This window comes from Agelaius tricolor, unplaced genomic scaffold (genome assembly GCF_023055355.1).
Source record: "Agelaius tricolor isolate 1412-34295 unplaced genomic scaffold, bAgeTri1.0.p SCAF_22, whole genome shotgun sequence".
Taxonomy (NCBI): domain Eukaryota; kingdom Metazoa; phylum Chordata; class Aves; order Passeriformes; family Icteridae; genus Agelaius; species Agelaius tricolor.
The window spans coordinates 11,815,256-11,836,154 of NW_027269282.1; the positions used below are offsets into that span (position 1 = coordinate 11,815,256).

A 20,899-nucleotide genomic window follows, 5' to 3' on the forward strand; every position below is an offset into this window, starting at 1 on the left:
CTCACTGTAATCACAGCATTGAGTAGTATCCAGATTTTTTTTTTTATTATTCCCCTATGTGCCAAAATGCATGAGGACGTGTCTGGGCTTAGCTACAGGGATCTACAGTTTTGGGGCCTCCAGGCTAAAGTTTTTCCTTCTCAGAATAAACAAAACAAAACAAAAAAGCTTTTGCCTTTGAAATCTGTGTGTCCCCCAGCCAGCTGCTGAGACTTTGTGTCTCCAGTCCTCCCTCACTTCATTAACTCTCTGTACAATCAAGATCCTGCTGAATTGTGACTGCAGTGGCAGATTACAGTCCTCTATAATTAACAGGCATAGATAGAGTATAATTCAGCCTGACCTTTAGCCACAGAGCTCTGCTCTGCAGACCTCTGTCCCAGCCTCCAGACATGGAGCAGCATCCACCAGGGCTGAGCTCTGACATCAAACCCTGGCTGTAAATCCTGCTTGCTGCACATGCTTGAGGGATGGATCCTGTGGATTTCCCAGTCTCCAAGGGCAGGTTTCCACCCTCTGTGCATGCCTTGAGGAGCTGCTGATCTGCCCTGGGCAGCACAATGAGTCTGCAGCACGCTGGGACACCCAGGATATGCAGTGCAAAATCAGCTATCTCACTGTTCTCTTACCCAAAAATTCATCCCTGCCTTCCCCTCCTCTGGTTATGATTTTCCCTTCCTGTCCTAAAGGTCCCATAATATTGGATCCATCTGGAATTTCTGTCCCAAAACTGTGAGTTGGCCAATGCAGCTGGGAACAGCAAGAGGGGGCAGAGCAGACAGGGCCGGTTCCTCACTGGCCACGAGGCCATGGTGCTCATCCAAAACAAAGGGTGAACAGCATCCCAGTGCCCAGCTGGGATCCAGCAGAGCTCAGGGACAGGGACAGGCTCTTCCTGTGGCTGCTCCATCCCTGGAAGTGTCCAAAGCCAGGCTGGACAGGGTTTGGAGCACCCTGGGATGGTGGAAGGTGGCCCTGCCCGTGGCAGGGGTGGCACTGGATGATGTTCAAGGTCCCTTCCAACCCAAACCATTCTGGGATTTTCTGACTTTGAGAACCAAGGATTTACTCAAGTTTCTCCCTTGCTGCACAAATAAAAAGGACACACTTATGAAGCTGGGATTTTGTGGAGCTGTTTGGAGTAAGAGGGTCTTTTGTAGAGAGCCTTGAACTGCTATGGCAAATCAACAGAACATAACATCCAGTTAAACACTGAAACTGAGTTTTTCTTTTAACAAAGAAAACAACTAAACCAACTCCTACCTTGTCTGAGTGACAAAGCACTGTAACAATAAATTCAAGCATAAACAAAGCTGACAAAGCCATCCTGAATTTTGTGATGCATTTAATGAATGAGATGCAGGATTTTCAGTCTGTCTCAGGGATAAAACACACTCAGACAGAGCAAACCCCTTCCACTCAGCTGTGCTTGGAGAGCACTCCCTGCCAGCATTGCTTGTAGCTGGAACAAGGACAGCAGGGCTGATGCTGAGTGCCACGGGCTCATCACATTCCCCTTCTCCTGTTTGCCCTGCCCAGTTTGTCCTGCTCCTCCCTGGGCAATAGAATTTTGGAAAGCAGCTCCTTTTCCCCAGCAAGGCAGGGGAGTGAGCTGTGCTTTAGTGCTGATTAAGCTCATGCAGTTCCTTGTGGGGAGGCTGCATAGAGCCCGTTGCAGGCGGCTGTCACAGGGCCAGGGGTGAAAAAGCCAAGAGGAGCTCAGGGAAGAGCAAACAAAGAAATCCACCCCTGCAAGGATCCAGGACCTTAACAGCAACAACAGCAACCCTGAAATTCTTCAGCAGTTAAAACACAAAGCCCCAAAGCTCACACGTTCTTCTCCTGCAGCACAAACCCTGGGTCAGAGCACGGAGCTCTCCTTGATCACAGACACCACCAGCACCTTCCCCACCCCTGCACCCCAAAACCCCCAAACCCCACAGCCCCAGCACCCCAGGGATGTAGGGCTCAGGCTGTGAATCTACCAGAGGGTCCAAAGGAGAGTCATGAAGGTGGGGAAGGGATTGGAGGGGCCACAGGAGGAACATCTGGGTTTGCTCAGCTGGAGGAGAACTCGTGGGGGTCTGCAGCTCCAGGCTGTGATGGGAACAGGACCCAGGGAAGGGCTGGGGCTGGGCTGGGGGGTTTAAACTGGGGATCAGGAGAAGGTTCTGCTTCCTCTGCCCAGGGAATGGGCACAGCCCCGAGGCTGCCAGAGCTCCAGGAGGGTTTGGGCATCATTCCCAGGGTGGGGTTGTTGGGGTGATCCCTGACCTGGACTCAATGATCCCTGTGGGACCCTTCCAATTTGGGATTTTCTGTGATTCCCTGGCTCCTGGCTTTACCCCACAGGAGATTTCCCATCACCATTTTCCTCTTCCAGCCTTCCTCCAGGAAGAGGAAAAAACCCCATGAGCTGAACATTGCTCTGTTTTAGTACCACACGAGCAAATACCTCCATAAAACCCAAACAAGTTAGCAAACACACAATCTTTGGGATGTCTGCACAGCCCTAAACCTCCATGGGGGAAGAAACATCATTTTAGGCTTTCCCACAAATTTCAGTACTGAGAAGTGAAGATTTTCCAGCAAGATCCTTATATCAAACAGGACATTCCTGACAAGATGTCAGGAAGGTGTCCTGTGCTAAAATCCCTTTAAATCCAACAAATAACCCATTAAATATGTGAGGGGGTCTGGGTTTTTTTACTCCAGACTAGACAATAAGTGCTTTGATCTGTTGCCTCAAATTTCACTGTCTCTCTGAAAACAAAAGAAAGAAAAAAAAGCCACAAATTTTTACATGTCTCACAAGAGGACAGCATTCAACTCAGACTAAAAATTATGAAGTCGTATATTTTTAATATTCCTGTCTAGCCCTCTGCAAACCACAGAACAATGCAACATCCATCATCATAAAAGCTGGGGCAGTAAATTAGGAAGACAGCATATTTGGGGGCATTTTTTAAAGAAAAATAAATATTCCTAATGGGAAACTTGAGAGAAATCATTAAAAATTACTGTGGTATCTATCACAGGAGAATGAAATCAATTAGGTCTTAATCTCCTGTTATTTATGAAGGGAAGAATGAAACAGAGTTTCTTTATTACAGGCATTTTCTGTTAGGTTCTGTTGCACAACTTTGAGCCCCAAACACAGCAAAAACCTCTCAAAAGTAAAACAAATGGGAGTCAAATGTTGGTTTTGTAACAGCAGCTGATGGTGTCAGGTAGAGCAGGCAGCCCATAATTATCCATCTTTCACACAGTTTAACTTGGGCCATTAGATAATTCCATTTAGAGCCCTCAGAGTTGTATTTTTTCACCTCATGACAAACCCCAAAATTAGAGATGTGCTCCCAGCAGCATCACAAGTCCAGGTTTGGCACCACTCAGTGGGGATTGGTTATTAATTCCTCTGGAATTCACTGGAACAGCATTACCCATGGGGAACTCGCGTGGATGGGACATCCAAGCTCTGGGTTACTCCCCAAAAATTGGAAATTTACAAAAAAAAATCTGCCCCTGTCACCAGGGGCTGTGGGGAGCAGGAGGCGGCACTTGGGGACGTGGCTCGGTGGTGGCTCCAGTGGCACTGCTGGGCTCAGGGGCTGGATGGCCTCAGAGGGCCTTTCCAACCCCAGTAATTCCAGGAACAGGGGCTTGGAGGAGCCCCTCTGCTCTGGCTGGGAGAGCTGGGGGTGCTCACCTGGAGAAGGATCCAGGGAAAGCTTAAAACCCTGGCAGGGCCTGAAGGGGCTCCAGGAGAGCTGGAGAGGGATTGGGGACAAGGATGGAGGGACAGGACCCAGGGAATGGCTCCCAGTGCCAGAGGGCAGGGCTGGATGGGAGACTGGGAATTGGGAATTGTTCCCAATGGAATTCCCAGAGCAGCTGTGGCTGCCCCTGGATCCCTGGCAGTGCCCAAGGCCAGGCTGGACACTGGGAGCACCTGGGACAGTGGGAGGTGTCCCTGCCATGGCTGGGGTGGCACTGGGTGGGCTTTAAGGTCCCTTCCACCCCACCCTGGGGTTTAACCAGAACATTGCTCTTTTCTCATCATTTCTCCCCCAAATCAAGGCAAAATCTGTCTCCAGCCCATTTCCCTGCCTCCCTCTGGAGTGACACAATTTCAGAGGACAACCCAGTTACAAAACCAGACTCCTGTCCTCAATATGGTTTTTGTTTGACTCCCTGGCCACAGTAATATATCATAATAAATTAAATGACTGCTGAGGGACCTTCCTCCCAGACACCATTATCAGGCAATCAGAAAATTAGCCCACATTCAGACTGGACACAATTCCCCTGACCACCCTTTGGTCAGGATTTTTATTAATCTTCCCCACATCATGGATACAAAGTGCTCACTTTAGGGCACAAAAAGTTCTGGAAAACCACAGAAACATGAAATGGGAATGGATGTCTCTCCATTCAAGCACAGCTGCAAGAGCCCATCAGATGGTGAAACAGCAGATGGCTCAAGCAAAAAGTTGAAGATAAAGTTGTTTCCAAAAAGTTTTTTGCTATTTTATACCAATTTTTCAAGCCAGTTGCAGACTTGAAATAACTCCAGAACCAGGGAGCAGCCTCTCTGTGATAGGTGTTTGTACCTTATAATTATATATTAACTAATCTATTATATAGCAACTGAATCTAGTCATGGTAAGATACTGCAGAAAATAAAAGTATTTTAAACATGAAGTCTAAAAATACATCCTGTGATAATATTTTTTTAAATATCCACCAAATTTCTGCAATTAAGAGCTCTTTTACAAATTCCTATCTAGGTAATACCATCCTCAAGCAGTTCATTGCACTGCTCCTATTTTATGCCATTTTGTGTAACTCTGTGTACCATGAGAAAATGGGTGCAGTTTCTTCTCCTTTTTTCTTTTTCTTTTTACTTTTTCATCACTCTGCAGCTGGTAGGGAGATGATACACCTCATTATCTTATTCTTTGGGTCATCTAAAATGAGTATTAAGTCATTCTACCTCCCACAGCTTTGGTACAGAGCCAAGGAGAACTCAGAAAAGTAAAATTCCTGACCTAAAAAAAGGGAGGATGCTTTATATTCTCAACATAAAAATGAGGTTTAATGCAGAACTATGGAGTGGTTTGGGTTGGAAGGGACCTTAAATCGCAGCCAGTGCTACCCCAGCCATGGGCAGGGACACCTTCCACTGTCCCAGGTGCTCCAGGCTGGCCTTGGGCACTGCCAGGGATCCAGGGGCAGCCACAGCTGTACCAGGGAACAATTCCTTCCCAATTCACATGACAAGATCATTCCAATGGTTTTCTCACAGCTAAACTGAAATTGCAAGAGATAAAACCATAACCTCCCAAAACACCTCCAGATGGGGGACAAGTTCCCTTCCAGGACCCAGCCTCATTCTCCATGGGCAGAGGGGCACCACACAATGAGCAGCACAGGCTCCTCTCTCTCTGAGGAGGATTTTGGGCAAGGTTTTTTGTGATTTTGGCATAAGTAAACACATATTTAAACCAAATCTTAATAAATATTTCCATGCATGCACTGTTCTCCTCTACCAACAGTAAACTGGATGCATTTTCTGTAGCTTCTTTCATTCTGATGTGGTTTTATGCTCAGGTAAATTTGCATTTCAGTTGAAATGAATGCCCTTTTATTCAAGGGGCTGCAGATGGGGAATGGTCCCAGCTGGGGCTGGGATTTCTCCAAGCCCCATTTCCTGGTGCTGACCTCTGGCCAGGACAGGGGGATCCCACAGGATCCGGCCACATCCCAAAGCAGCAGCGAACTACACAGGCTGCAGTCACAGTGCCTGGAGAAATGTGACCCTGGGGACACCCCTGCGCCCTGCTGGGCTCCAGCAGGGACAAGTGGCCACTCAGAGCTCCTGGGGGGAAAATCAGCCACCCCTCAGAGCACACAGGCACTTCTGTCCCCGCAGCCAAAGGGGCGAACACACGAGGCAAGCTGGGTTTGCAGCCCTGGAGCTCTCACTGGGTCAGGCAATGGTTTCCTCTGCAGAGGGCTGCCAGGAACTTTATCCCTGCTTTTGTGTGTTGTTTTCCTTGTAAATCAGGATTTCTGTCCCAGAAAACATTACACTAACGTGACCAGTCCCAGATATCCAGCAATAAAACCCCTCCAAAGTCCTACCCAGACATTCTCCTCATCCCTCAGAGCAGCTGAGTAAACTCCAAGATGTAACTAATGGCTTGCATACACATACACAGGAAAATATTTGGGTTTAAATAAATCCCCAGAACACTGGAACCCTCAGTCCTTTACATTACAATGACTTCCAGCCCTTAAGGAGGTTTTTCTGTCAGATGAGATTAATGATGGCAGCAAACAAACAAACACCACGTCCTGCACACCTCCAACACCCCATGTGTGCTCCATTTCCACTCCTGCAGGATTCCAGCCCTTTGTGCTTGGGAAGGACAATGCCAAGGCCATGTGCTGACAAGTCCACACAGGCTGTGTGCTATAATGCCCCCAAACCCTCCCAAACATCCCCCAAACCAGCATTGTTAGAAATCCTCACGTGTCCCTCCCAAAGGCACAGCACCAACACCCACAGAACTTGAACTCAGTCTGCAAATTTCTCCAACAAGAAGGAAAATTCCAGCTTGACAAGGGTGGGTGACCTCCAATTTTCCTGTTATCTGCTGGCAAATGGGCTCTTTGAAGAGCCTGCAAGGCCAAAGGGAGATCCCACCATTTTTCCCCTAACCCTGAACTTCCTAAAGCTGATGCCTCTTTGTCCAGGGCTATTCCTGGGTGGCTCCTGTTTTCCTGGAATGACATTTTCCTGCACAGTTCATTTTCTGTCACAATGATGGGATTGTGGAGCTGAAATGAATGCCAGAATTGTTTGCTGGATATATTACCAGATAGCTTTTTTTCCTCAAGCCCAGAAAGAGAAATTAGGTTTACAACAGAGATAATTTTTGGTTTTCTGAAGCACAGGTTTTGTACCATGTAAAACATTCCCAGACAGTGATTTGCATCATGCATTTTCCTCACTACCTTATTTGTACACAAGAAATTCCACCTCAGACTGCCACAGATTTGTCCTGCAGGTTTTAAAAATCATGTTTAGAGAGAATAAAAACATTTGGAAATAAGCCTTTTACAAACCCCGAGGATTTTTTCCTTTTGATTGATGCACTTGGCTTCTTGCTGTGAGCCAGAGGAGGGGAGGATGCAGCAGGTGAATGTTGTACCCTGTCCTCAAGGAGGGAGAGGAAGCCAGGCCAGTGGAGGTGTCATTCCCTGCTCCATGTGATCCATGATGGTGCCAAGGGGTGAAATCCCACCTGAAGCCTGTGCTGCTCTTCCCAGGAAATGCTCACATCATTCATTTCCTCACAAGGAATTTCCTCACCTGGCTGCCATGGTTCCCAGGGAGGATCAGCTCCTCTGCTTGATATTCCCAGCCAGAGAGTGGGAAGCATGTCAAATACACGTATTTATTTACATTGATTTTCATATAAATGTAAATCTATGTATGCATGGAGTAGGGACATGCCATGGCTGGTGGATGAACGTTTCTCCCCCTTGAGTCCTCATTCTCTGATTTTTTGACTTCAGGAAAATGCAGCTTTGGTTCATTGTGGGGGTCTTCACAGGGGTCCCAGGACGAGGGAAGAGATGAGAATCTTGACTCCATGTTTCAGAAGGCTGATTTATTATTTTATGATATATATTATATTAAAAGAAAATGATATATTAAAACTATATTAAAAGAATAGAAAAAAAATATTTCATCAGAAGGCTTGAAAGGAATAGAAAAGAATGAACAAAAGCTCATGACTCAGAGAGTCCGAGACAGCTGGGCTGTGATTGGCCATTAATTAGAAACAACCAACATGGACCAATCAAAGATGCACCTGTGGCATTCCACAGCAGCAGATAATTATTGTTTTTCTTTTCCTCTGAGGCTTCTCAGGAGAAAAAATCCTGGCAAAAGGATTTTTCATAAAATATGTCTTCGACAGTTCATCAAGTGACTATGTAGATGAATCAATCTCCCTTGAATTCCTGGGTATCCTACAGGAGAAATGCCTGATTTCCATGGAAAACACTCTCATTCCCAATGAGGAAGATCCTGTCTCTTCCTCTCTGTCAGAAAAGTGGGAAAGGTTTTGGGGCTCCCTTCTGGTGTCAGTGCCAGCCCAGGGAGTGATTATTTTGCTGTGTCCTCCATGGACACCAAACCCCAAATGTTTTCTCTCCATGCCAGAATATCTTGCTGTGGCTTTAGGGTGAGACTCCAGGCAGGCCTAAGGGCATACACTAAAGCAGGGTGAAATGTAAATAACATTCTCCTGCTTCCCAGATGGTCAGGAAATAATGCAGCTGAGGGTGCAGACCCTGATGAACCAAAGCTGCATTTTCCTGAAGGCAAAAAATCAGAGTGAGGACTCAAGGGGGAAAAATGTTCCATTTCTACTGAAATAAAAGAGAATCTGGGCACTGATCGTGTGGGAAATGTCTCTGGCCATAGTGAGCTAGGACAGGAGGAAAGCTTGAAAGAGAATCCTTCTTGGTGTCCCTTTGAAAGAGAATCCTTCTTGGTGTCCCTTTTCTGAGTTCTTCTTGGAGTCATCTGTGGTCCAGCCTTGGCCTGGGTTTCCAGTACAGAATGACTTCCTTGGTTATAAAGGTGTTTCTCAGGGAAAAACGCTGGCAGGTCCTTCCTCACTACCTTACCTTCCACATCTTCTCCCAGTGGATTGAACTGTTGATGAGTTTTTGAGGAAATCTATCTGGAATATATTTGTTCAACAGATCTCTGTCTCCTCTGCGAGCAAAAATTCCCATCATTATTCCACATTAACTGGGAAGCTGAAACACAAAAAGGCAAAATAATCCAACAGAAACAGAGCACAAAACACCCCAGGTCCCTGTGTCCAGCACAGGTCACCCAGCTGGAGGTTATCCCAGTGGCTCACAAACATCCCTCTTCCAAAAATTCCTGACCTTACATCCCAGGCTGGATTAGGAAAACAAAGCAGAGCCATCAAAGGCCAAATTCCAGCCCCATTCAAACCCCTGCTCAAACTTTGTGCAGCAGAATTTAACACTTGCAGTGATTTTTAGGGGCAGTGGTTTTTTCCCCCCATGGGATTTGTGGGTACAAAGGCATGACTTCTCAGGCAGTTTCAATAATTTTGTTTTATTTAACAGCACCAAATAGAAACACAGCGCTTGGATCAATATTATCCTCATGCTTTATTCCATAAATAAACTCCATTGGTTTGTGAGCTGCTTGTTTTTACTTCCAACATGTACAAATAAAGATTTAAATATTTTTTTGGAGGAAACATGACAGCTGGTTTGAGTTCTGCAAGTTTTTGATGCAAACATCCTTCTTGGCACCACTCCTTCATCTGCCATTTCTAGAAACACTTTGTGCTCACAGAAGTGGAGTGAAACGTATGTCACAATGAAAAACGTGGAAAAGTGTTATAAACAAATATTTAAATATTGTTTTTTTAATGGGAGAGCTTGCTAGGTAGTTTCACTCTATGAACAGGAATGGAGTTCTTCAGAAAGCTGAAATATTGGTCCCTTTTGGAATGTTAAGTATTAATGTGAAACTGCTGTTGCTCTGATGATGTGGTAATGCTATTTCAACTGGTTCCTAAACATAACAAATAACAGTTTTCTTCAAGGATTTAACTCACAGGAAATCAATTAATAAAATACTTCAGAGAAATAAGTTTTCCATGTATTATAAACACTGGGCTATTGCTACAGAGAAGTGTGCTTTTTAAAAAAAGATTAAGATAAATAATACCCCTGTAATTCAGTATTTGCATTAAAAATTCTTAAAATTATTTCCTCTGGGTAAACTGACCAAAAGGTGATGCTCTGGAACAGCTGTGCTCCCTTTTAGGCTGTTTTTGATTACATGAAAGTTGCCTTAAAATTTCAATTGAAACATAAATGATCTTTCTTTATACAAAGAGCCAATGATAAGAAAAATACCTCCAGGTAATTGAGATAACAGTTAATTTTATGGCTTATCTAGAAGTCAAAGGCATTCAAGATCCAATTAGGATGATGAGCAAGAGACTCCTTTGTCACTCTGTGTTTCTGTGGAGGAGCTGGTCCAGTAATTGCTAGAAAAACAAAATGCAAAAATGCTTTAAAATACTGTTAAAATCCATGAGGTGGTAGAAATGTTTAGTGGTACAGGAGGTGAGGTGGAGTTGGCATCCCAGACTTCAAATTCACTGGCTGCATTTGCTCCAGAAATAACAGGAAATCCTCACCTTTTTAAACATCTCCACACGCAGCCTGTTACTCTGGATGATGATCCGCTTCTGCTTCTCTTCTTGTTTCTTTTTAACCTCAGGTAAATTGTCATAAATCCTGTCAGGAATTCAGAAAGCAGAGTTCATGTCATCCCTGGGGCTCACAAATAATTAATTTTTCCTGTAGGGAATAGTTGCCTTCCATGCAATGCTTGTAATGGGCATCTCTGTGTATTTAAATTTGATTTATGGCATGGGAGTGATAAATTATTAACAGTCATGGTTTGATATGAAATCTGGCTGGTTTCAAATCTTGCTGAAAATTCTAATTCTGGAGTAAAAAAAATTAAGAAAGTGATGGGATCAGGTGATTTCAATACAGTAGATTCTAATGAGCTCAGTGAAGTTGGTTCCAACTTCTAGCAACAAAATTCAAACCAGAATCTGGGCTGTACACTTTGTTGGGTATTTTGTATTTATGTCACACAATTAGTATCAAGCAATCATTTTCAAGTAATTTTTCTAAAATATAAGAAAACCATCATAATAAGCCTGCAAACTGTTTACACTTTTTCACTGTCATTAGGAACATGTTTCACCAAGGACAACACAATCTTTCCATTCTAAAAGTAACAGGAGTTGCCATTAAAAAGGTGATTTCTGATCTTTTCCCATTAAAATCAGTGATAAAACTCCCAGGATTTGGAAGAGAAGGCTGCACAGTCCTGGTTTTGCATTGATGCCCTGTGCAGGCTGCCCTAGAGCAGAGGCTGGGCAGAGTTCCAGAATAAAGCAGGGATTTATTCAAAGCATCCCCTCCATGGATCCACCTTGGGCAGCACCAGAGCCCAGCCAGGGCTGCACCCAAGATGAACCAAAATGGCCCCAAAATGCACGGCCGGGCACGGGCTCTGTCCCTGGGATCAGTTCTGCTCCATTTGCACCTTGCAGTTCATTGTCCCATCCCAGCTTTAGCCCCTGCAGTCCCACCCTGCTTGTTTTTCTCTCTCCAGCCCACGGGGTTTGTGCTCTGAGGGGCTGAGATTTGGATCATTTGTCCTTGGTGCCCAGCTGGAGCAGGAATTGTTTTGTCTCCCTGCTCTGTGCACAGAGCTCAGCATCCCCTGATGTGAAGCCCAGACCCACCCACTAAAGCAGCACAGAATGGGAAAAATAGAAAAGCTGAACCTGAGGCATCAGCATGAGCACAAAGCCTGTTTAGTTCTGGGTTCTCTTCATAATATTTTGCAATTTCCAGTTCTTGAAGCAGCCTGTTTTGGCTGATTGGATTTTGGAGAAGAGGAATGGGACACATCTGAAAACAAAGATTAATTCCCCACAGTGGCTTTTGCAGCTTCCCTTGCACGAAGTACAATGCAGTTAAAGATCAGATACCACAATCCTCATAATTTGCTGCAATTCCCATCCTCTGTGCCATAATCAGGGGGGAAAAAACCCAAAGTGACCTCAATGCTTCCATTTTGGGGTGTTCAACATGAGGGACCTGCTGAGGGTTTGGTTTTCATGCCATGGGTGCCCCATGGTGTTGAAAGGGCAGGGCTGCCCAAATCTAAACTGATAGAGCAGAAAAAAAAATCCATAGACAAACTGAAAGCAGAGGGATTTGTACCTTTTAGATCTCATGTGCATCTCCTTCTCGGGAATGACCCTCTCCTTTGGTTTGAAGAGGTTATCTGGCAGAGAGAAAATAAAGTTAGTACTGGAGGGGTCTGCTTTTACTGAAATCTCAAATGTCATATTTTACTGAGACACAATTTGCCATTTCTGGTTAAAGTTTTGAAGGCTTAAGGCCAGATCCAAATGCCCAAATCTCTCCAAAAGTTCCTCACAGTGTCCTGCAGGCACCCTGGCTGCTCCTCAGTGTGTCAGGAGCCTGCCCTGGTACAGCCATTTCTGATTCAATTTACACCTGTTTTCCAGGGCTGTGGACAATTATCTGAGCTTTAGAAGGAGGAAAATCACATTACTCTTTCCTGATCAAGTATAAAGAGATCTGTGATAATTCCAATCAGCATTTCCCTGGATAGAGGAAAATAATTTCTGATCTGAGCAGTTAGTGGTTCTCAGGAAAAGGTGATTTTTAACACCTTCCTTGCAAAAATGAGTCCTGAATGGGAAGGGAGGATATTTGTACAAGGTGGGAAGCCAAGAAATAAATGAGATTACTGCTGTATCTCTGTATAAAATTCATGGAATCACAAAATTGTTTGGCTGGGAGGGACCATGAAGCTCATCCTGTTCCCATCCCTGCCAGGGCAGAGACACCTCCCACTGTCCCAGGCTGCTCCAAGCCCTGTCCAGCCTGGCCTTGGGCACTGCCAGGGATCCAGGGACAGCCACAGCTGCTCTGGGAATTCCATCCCAGCCAGGAATTTCCAATTCCCAATCTCCCATCCATCCCTGCCCTCTGGCAGTTTAAAGCCATTCCCTGTGTCCTGTCCCTCCATCCTTGTCCCCAGTCCCTCTGCAGCTCTCCTGGAGCCCCTTCAGGCCCTGGCAGGGGCTCTGAGCTCTCCCTGGAGCCTCTCCAGGCTGAACAATCCCAAGTCTCTCAGCCATTCCCCATAGCAGAGATGTTCCATCCTTCCAATCAAAAGTCAAAGGGAGCTTTGCAGTGGTTTCAGTTCTGAACTGGTGCAGTTTCCAAAGCACAAACTCAGAAAGGAGAGAGGCTCTGAAGCCTCCTCTGCCTCAGGACAGACTTTCCCCCCTCAGCAGTTGTCTACACTTAATCATCCTTGTAAAATCTTCAGTACACACCAGCCACATGCTCGATTTGCTAGGAAAACATCATTTGTCTTTTATTTATTAGTGTTCTAACGCTGATTTGCATGTTGATTCACTTAAAAGGAATAAACACTTGGATGCTACTACTGTCCAAATAACTCTGAAAGTGCAGGGAGCAGCTTATCTGTGACCCAGGGACACCTTCCACTCTCCCAGGTTGCTCCAAGCCCCTTCAGCCTGGCTTTGAATCCTCCAGGGATGGGGCATGCTGACACATGAACATTCCAGACCTTTGTGGAGCCACCAGAACAGGAAAAACCCATCCAGGGATTTGCAGACCCACCTCCTATTCCATGTGCAGCATGATAAACTGATAAAATATATTTTTCCTGTAAGTCTTTAAGTCAGAGTGGCCTCTATTTTCAATTTCTGGGAAGCACCACAGAGGCTGGGAGCTGTGCTGGTGCTGTTGCTCCCCAACAATCCTGTACTGCTGGCACAGAAGGGCATCAGACCCATCCCTGCCCTGGAACAGGATATATGGCTGTGCAGGGCTTTGAAGGGATGGACTCAAAAGAGACTCTGGGGGAAATCCTCCAAGAAAATAAATCCACTTCCCCATGGAGCCATGAGGTTAATTCTCATGGCCAAACATTGCTGCAGCACTTCCCAGCTTGCTATTTACCAGAAGAAAAATCACATGCAATCATAGAGGCTAATCCTTGATGGACTGTAGGATTAGGATTCAAAAGTTAAAGGAGAAATAAATAAAAAAAAATTGCTAGAAATGGGAAAATAAAGTCATGAGTGGATTTAAATAGTTGTTAATCCTTGACATTGAGAAGAATGAGCATTTAAAAGGGGAAAAGCAGCAAACACTCAGAGCTGAAATAACCTCGAGCTCATCCTGGAGACTTAAAGCTCTTTCCTACCAAGCAAAGATCAAATGTAGACAATTCCCCAAGCTGACAGGCCTCTAAATTGTGTTTTATCTGTTCCTTATCAAAGCCCCTTATCAGATTTCATAGCCTTGGATGGCTTTTGGAGCAGGGATTTCAGAGCAGACCTTCAGCATTGCCAGGGATGCACCACAGTTAAATAAAGGTTCAGACAGAGAGGGCTGAGTCCCCTCCTTGGTGTTTTATTCACACCTTGTGAAACTCCTGACTTTCTGGCATTTACAACTGGTCTCACATCTGCACTAAAGCAAGCTGTAAATGAAGGTAAATGGGTTGTCTCTGTAATATATTTTAATTAATGCTAAACTGCACCTCCAAGAGGATGAGTAACTCTCCTGCTTGGGAAGTCAGTAAATATTTAGACAGAGAACAGATGAAATGATTGTGTTGGAACCAGCCCCTGACTTCCTATTTAACACTAAATCACTGGAGCACTTAAAAGAGAAAAACAGTGGCAAAATTTATCAAAGTATACACAATATAGATACATTTTCTTCTAACATGAATGTGAATTCTTAAAGTTTGGTAGGAGCTAAAATGTGACTTTGAGGATGTGTGAAAAGCAAAGCACGGCTGCTGGGGGATCTCTAATTTAACTGCTCTTTTACTGAACTGAAAAAATAATGCACCAAAAACCCATTTGCCCAGAGAAATCCTCGGATTACAGAACAATTTTTAAAAAAATGGGGTTTTTAAAATCAGCAGTCCCCTAGAAAATAAATTAGCCTTGAATCTAAGGTAGACGTGGATGTGATGTTGAGCTCTGCATCACATTTTCCTGGGAATTCATCCAGGGTGTGTAAAGCAAACACCCAGGGGTGCTGCCCAAACTTTGCACATCCCCTGGCAGTGCCTTCCTGCACTGAGCTGCTCCAGCTGCAGCCAGCACAGGAGGTTCTGGTGTTATTGACACAAAATGCAATAATCCCTGAGGTTAAGGGTTCAGAGTGAGGCTGCCTGGGCTCCTGCTCAGCCCACAGAAATCCTAAAGCTCAGAAATGCTCCTTGCCCCAAGGGCACCCATAGGAAGGTGGCGTGGAATTTGCAGGCAAGCTCAACAAGGGAAGAGATGAGAATCCTGACTCCATGTTTCAGAAGTCTGGCTGATTTATTAATATAATATAATATAATATAATATAATATAATATAATATAATATAATATATAATTTCATATTATATATAAATAATACTATTATATAATATACTATAATATTATATATTATAGTATAGTATAATATTATATAATATTATATATACAGTATAATATTATATAATTATTTTATATAATAATATATATGATATTTATATTTATATTTATATTTATATTATATTATATTATATTATATTATATATAATTTATATTATATATTATATAATTTATATACTATATTATATATAGTATATAAATAATACTATTATATAATAATATATAATAAATATTATATAACATTGTTAATACTATTAATATAGTATAATATATTATTAATATAATATAATATAATATAATATAATATAATATAATATAATATATTATATATTGATATATTAAAACTGTACTAAAGAAAGAGAAAGGAGACATCAGAAGTCTAGAAACGAAAGGAATGAATAATAAAATCTTGTGATTGCTCATAGCCTCGACACAGCTGGACCTGTGATTGGTCATTAATTAAAAACAATTCACACGCTGGGTAAACAGTTCTCCAAATCACATTCCCAAGTAGCAAAACATGGAGAAGCTGAAGCTTCCCAGCTTCTCAGGAGAAAAGATCCTAGTGAAAGGATTTTTTAGAAAATATGTCTGTGACAAGGTGGTTCCCAGGTTTTCCAGCTGTTCAGGTCTCTCCTGCTACTACTGAGACTTCTGACCCTCCTCAATATTTTAGTTTTTCTGGAAAACAGTACTAATATCTCTAAAAAGCTGTAAAGTTGAGAGGTTTATGTAAACATTTTCATATTAGAATAATTTTGGGGATGTTGCTGGAGATTTCAGTCCTCTTTATCCAAATGATACTTAAACATTCATGGATTTTATCCAGAAAAACAAAAATATTAGCATCTCACCTGGCCTTCCTGAATCTTTCCAATGTCATTAGTGCATATAATCCTAAAAAGCATTTTTGTTCCCAAAAATATCAGCTTTTGAATAAGGTGGGGCAGAGTTAATATTAGTTTAATGATATTTTCAAAACAGATCATTCCTCTTCCTAATTCCATTACCTGACTGCAGCTTGGACTTTATTCAGAGCTGCAAGCCAAAAAAGCCAAAAGAATGGGTGGCACTCTTAGAAGTTTGAATGGGGAAAAGAGAACTGGGAAATGACCTAAAATAAATGACTGTGGTGGTGTTTTCAGGAGTCTCAGGACAAGAGAAGAGACGAGGATTTTGACTCTGTGTTTCAGAAGGCTGATTTATTATTTTATTATATATATTATATTAAAAGAAAATTATATATTAAAACTATACTAAAAGAATAGAAGAAAGGATTTCATCAGAAGGCTAGCAAGGAAATGAATGGAAAAATAATAAAATTTTGTGACTGAGCAGAGTCTCCGAGACAGCTGGACTGTGATTGGCCATTAATTAGAAAAAACTAACAAGGACTAATCAAAGATGCACCTGTTGCATTCCACAGCAGCAGATAATCACTGTTTACATTTTGTTCCTGAGGCCTCTCAGCTTCTCAGGAGAAAAAATCCTAACAAAAAGATTTTTCATAAAATGTGTCTGTGACAAATGACTCAAAGGAAGTCCCAGCTGAGCACCAATGTGAAGGCACAGGAATACACCTGAGTGGCTGCAGGATTATTGCAAATTCTCTGATTGCCACCTTCCCCTCCCTCACTCCAAATAAAAACCTCCCTGGCACAGGGCTACTGGAGAAACCCACCCCTGGAAAACCCAAACAAACAGCAATCCAAAAAAACTTTTGGGGAAGGTTTAGAAGTAGGACTGAGGGGATTTGAATTGTTTCTAAGATATTATTAAATATTGAGGGTTTGGGTGCAAACCCAGAGGAGCTCAGCAGGCTCCACAGGGGGGTTGAAGGGTAACCTTCAACTCCTATGGCCAATCCCAAAGAACAACCAACCCCATAAAGGACAGGAAAAGGAAAGGTGGGAAAAAACCCCAAAGGTGCCGGAGAAATTGTGTGAAACCTCCCCAAGTCCCTGTGCACACCAAGATCACAGGGCTGTTCATTCTGCAGATTTAAAGGCCCATAAACAGCTGGTAGTCCTGTCACTGCAGTAATTACATTACAGTTTTGGAGATTTAAATGCAGTTATTTGAACATTGTTTCTATTCAGCTCGTCACAATGGGATCCCTAATTTGTTCGACACAGTCAACAGCAGAGTTGTCTATCTTGGACTAATTAGCACTCTCAAAATTTAGCAGTGCCCATTACCCAGCACAAAGGCTGCCTGGGAGTTCTGAGCAGGTTCTGTGCCTTCAAAGAGCTCTGGTGATGATAAAATCTCGTGCAGGATAAACATTTTCATTTTCCTCAGATTACTTTCAGCGTTTTGTAAAACCCCCGCTCGTGAAGGACAATTAAAAACTGGTAAACAACTTGGGGTTTTCAGGATGGGAAGGTAAATGGGAACTGCACAGATGTTGGTATTTATATGGAAATTATGCTGAATGCCAATTATTTCTTTCCCCTACAAGAAACTGAAGTTGCAACAACACTGTCAAAACACAGGGAAACCCTGCTAGTCAATAATTTCATGTTATCAATAAAGATGTTTTAGGCTGATAGAATAATTTCTCTGGGAGAGATAAAAATCTCTGCAGCTCTTTGCTTTGGGTGTAAATTATTTTATTGGAATCCAAGTTGCAAGAGCAGAGAGAAGCACATGTACCAAACTTATTTCAGAGAGAGGTGAGTGCAGCAAACTGCTCAAAACACCTTGGGCTGCAGTTAAAGCCCCATTTCCACCTGAACAAGAGCAGGCACCCACCCCTCCCCACCCTGGGTACTGAGAATTTCAGGCTTTCTGTACTGACCCCCAGGAGAACACTGCATTTGACCTGAGGCCGTGGAGAAGGCTTCCAAAATGGAGTAACAGAACTGAGATTCTGAGTGTGTAGTTTGAGATCACACACCTGTGATATCACACACTTCTATCCAAACCCCACACCCACAATCCCAGTTCCATCATTCCCTTTTGGAAGCTTCTCCACAGCCTCAGGTCAATGCAGAGCTCTCCTGGGGGTCAGAGCCTGTCAGCACAGAAAGTCTGGAATTCTCAGCAGCCAGGGCTCCAACAAGAGCCCTCTGTAGTGCAGCCTACAGGGCTGTGCTTCACCCAGAGATTTGGATTTCCAGCATAACTCCAGTTCTGCTTCAATTACACACATGTGACATTCTGTCATTATAAAAATATTAAGGTCTCACAAACAGAAAACCACACTACACGAAGGCAGATGAGTTACAGAAACCAAAGATTCTCTCTAGACAAATTTACCATTAATGACCAACCATTAAAAGATGGAAATAGTCATTAACTTCAATAATTAATGAATATATTTCAATATTATGATTTTATTACTCATTAAACAAGCATAAAGATTAAAATTTCATTATAATTTGAGGAGAAATAGGTTTAGCCTTTCATATTTTGTTTCATAAATTATTTTCAGAGTGGTTTGGGGGATTTTCAATGATGTTCAGACAGAAGTGGGAGATTTTTGCCACTTCCTCTAAGAAAGATGACAAACTCATGGTCTCCTGGCAGAGCTCACGGAATCCTCCCACTGCACAGCCCTGAGAGATCTGAATTAACTTGGATCATGGAAATGGTGGATTAATTCTCTTGAGCCTTTAAGATAGAATTCATGCTTTGTGCCATGTTTCCTTTATGTGTCTTTAGCTCTCACTATAAAAACCCAGTAGGGCTCTGATTAGGACAGACCACTGGAAATTGGAATTCTCCAGGAAACTCCAAGAGCCCTGAAATGGGGCTGCACCCACCTCTCCTGCACTCACCCTCATTCTCCAGGGAGCCATAAACCTGTTTGTGTTTCCCCAGGTTGAGGACATCAAATATTCCCTTTCCTGCATCCTCCAGGTGTCTTTGTTAGCTTGTTTAATCCTTTCAATTAATTTACTTTTCACTAGAACAATGTATCTTCAAGCAGCCACAGATTTAAAACCAAGATGTAAAGATGAATGCCAATCAATCAAATAAATCTTTGTTCTTTAGTCAACTGAGTTAATTAACATCCAGATGGCAATTAAAAAGAAAATAAAAGAAAAAGAAAAGCAACATCTTGAGCTTAGATAACATTTACAGAGGTGCTGTGCGGGCTGTGAGGGAGAGAAGGGTTTCCCTCACTGGGTGCTGAGGCTGTTTGCCACAACCTAATCATGTTAAATTAGGAACTCACAGAGTTTGCATGCCTTGATTTAGCAGGGCAGGGCAGACCAGAGCTCTTCCCCAGCTCTGGGATTTCTGACAGAAGTGGCAAATCCACACCTGCAACTGGGACTCCTGTCCCAAATCCCTCCTGCCTCCCTGCTGTCACCTCTGTCCCCAGACTGATCATTCTGTGAGCTGGGAGAGGATGAAATGTCATTTTTGCCATCACCCCAGAACCAGCAGCAGCTGCACCGTGCTGAAGAACACAGCTGCATGTGACAGGGACAAAAAGTCCCTAAGGAGCTGCCACAGAGCACAGGAAACTCCTCATCCCCACTAACCCTTCTCTGAGCTGCTGGGAATTCCTGCCAGGAGCATCTGTACAGATGCTGGAGTGTCACTGACATATTTTCTGGAAAATCCCTTCACCAGGATTTCTTCTCCTGGGAAGCTGAGAAGGCTCAGAGAAAAATGAAAACAATAATTGTCTGCTTGCTTCTCCTGTGTTTTACTGCTTTGGAACGTGGTTTGGAGATTGTTTATCCAACAGGTGATTATTTGATTGTGTTCATGGGAATTGTTTTTATTTAATGACTAATCTGACTAAAAAAGTCCAGCTGTATCAGGACTCTGGAAGAAGTCACGAGTTTTTAATTAGTATCTTGTTAAGCCTTCTCTAAGTATCCATTTCCTATTCTTTAGTATAGTTTTAGTATAGCATTCTTTAATATAGTATAAGTACATAAAATAACAAATTAGCCTTCTAAGAACATGGAGTCAGATTCATCATTTCCTTCCTGCCATGGGGGACCCCGAAAATACCACACTGGAGAGTGAACCAGGAACAGCAGCTGTCCCATTCCTCCCCAAATTCAATTTGGAAATTCCATCCAGGACTTCCAAAGGCAGCCAAGGACCTGCTGCTGCTCCCAACTCACCACTGAGAGGGTCAGGGATGGTGAATTGCCTCTTCTTGCTGGAGGTGGAGGTGGAGAACTTGCGAGCCCGAGCTCGGGGGGTGCCTGGAGGAGCCTCCCTGTGCTGGGCCCTCCTCAGCTGCACCATGAGCTCCAGCCTCTTCAGCCTCTGCTGGGAGCGGGAGATGAACTGGGGGTTGTGGAGCTCCAGGGCTTCCTGCAGGAGACAGAGAAGCTGCTTTATGCCCTCGTGATTCAAAGGGAGGAAAATGTGTGGTGGGCGTAGGGCTGAGTTTGGTTAGAGGTTGCTAAAGTGGTGGAAATGAGTCTGGGTTTGGGTTGGGAGGGACTTTAAAGCTCATCCCACCCCAGCCATGGGACACCTTCCACTGTCCCAGGCTGCTCCAAGCCCTGTCCAGCCTGGCCCTGGGCACTGCCAGGGATCCAGGGGCAGCCACAGCTGCTCTTCACAGCTTCTACCCTGCAAGCCAGGAATTCCCTCCTTCCCAATATCCCCTCCATCCCTGTCCTCGGGCACTGGGAAGCCATTCCCCCTTGTCCTGTCAAGCTTACACATTTCTATGTTTCAAATTACATATTTCTACGTCCAAATTCAAGTTCTTGATGTTTTGCCTGTTTCCTTTTCTCACCCC

General features: G+C 43.6%; 1 protein-coding gene across 2 annotated transcripts in view; it reads right to left on the minus strand.

Moving 5' to 3' along the window:
• Positions 1–9,155: 9,155 nt before the first annotated feature.
• CUNH10orf90 (chromosome unknown C10orf90 homolog) overlaps positions 9,156–20,899 on the minus strand; it is a 63,227-nt gene continuing 51,483 nt past the window's right edge. For both annotated transcript variants that reach the window (XM_071446250.1, XM_071446251.1), the window contains exons 6-9: positions 20,268–20,463; positions 11,890–11,953; positions 10,278–10,377; positions 9,156–10,124 (exon numbers count right to left, since the gene is read on the minus strand). In XM_071446250.1, coding sequence (XP_071302351.1) covers positions 10,086–10,124; positions 10,278–10,377; positions 11,890–11,953; positions 20,268–20,463 — 399 coding nt within the window. In that variant the 3' untranslated portion in view covers positions 9,156–10,085. The remainder of the gene's footprint in view (positions 10,125–10,277; positions 10,378–11,889; positions 11,954–20,267; positions 20,464–20,899) is intronic.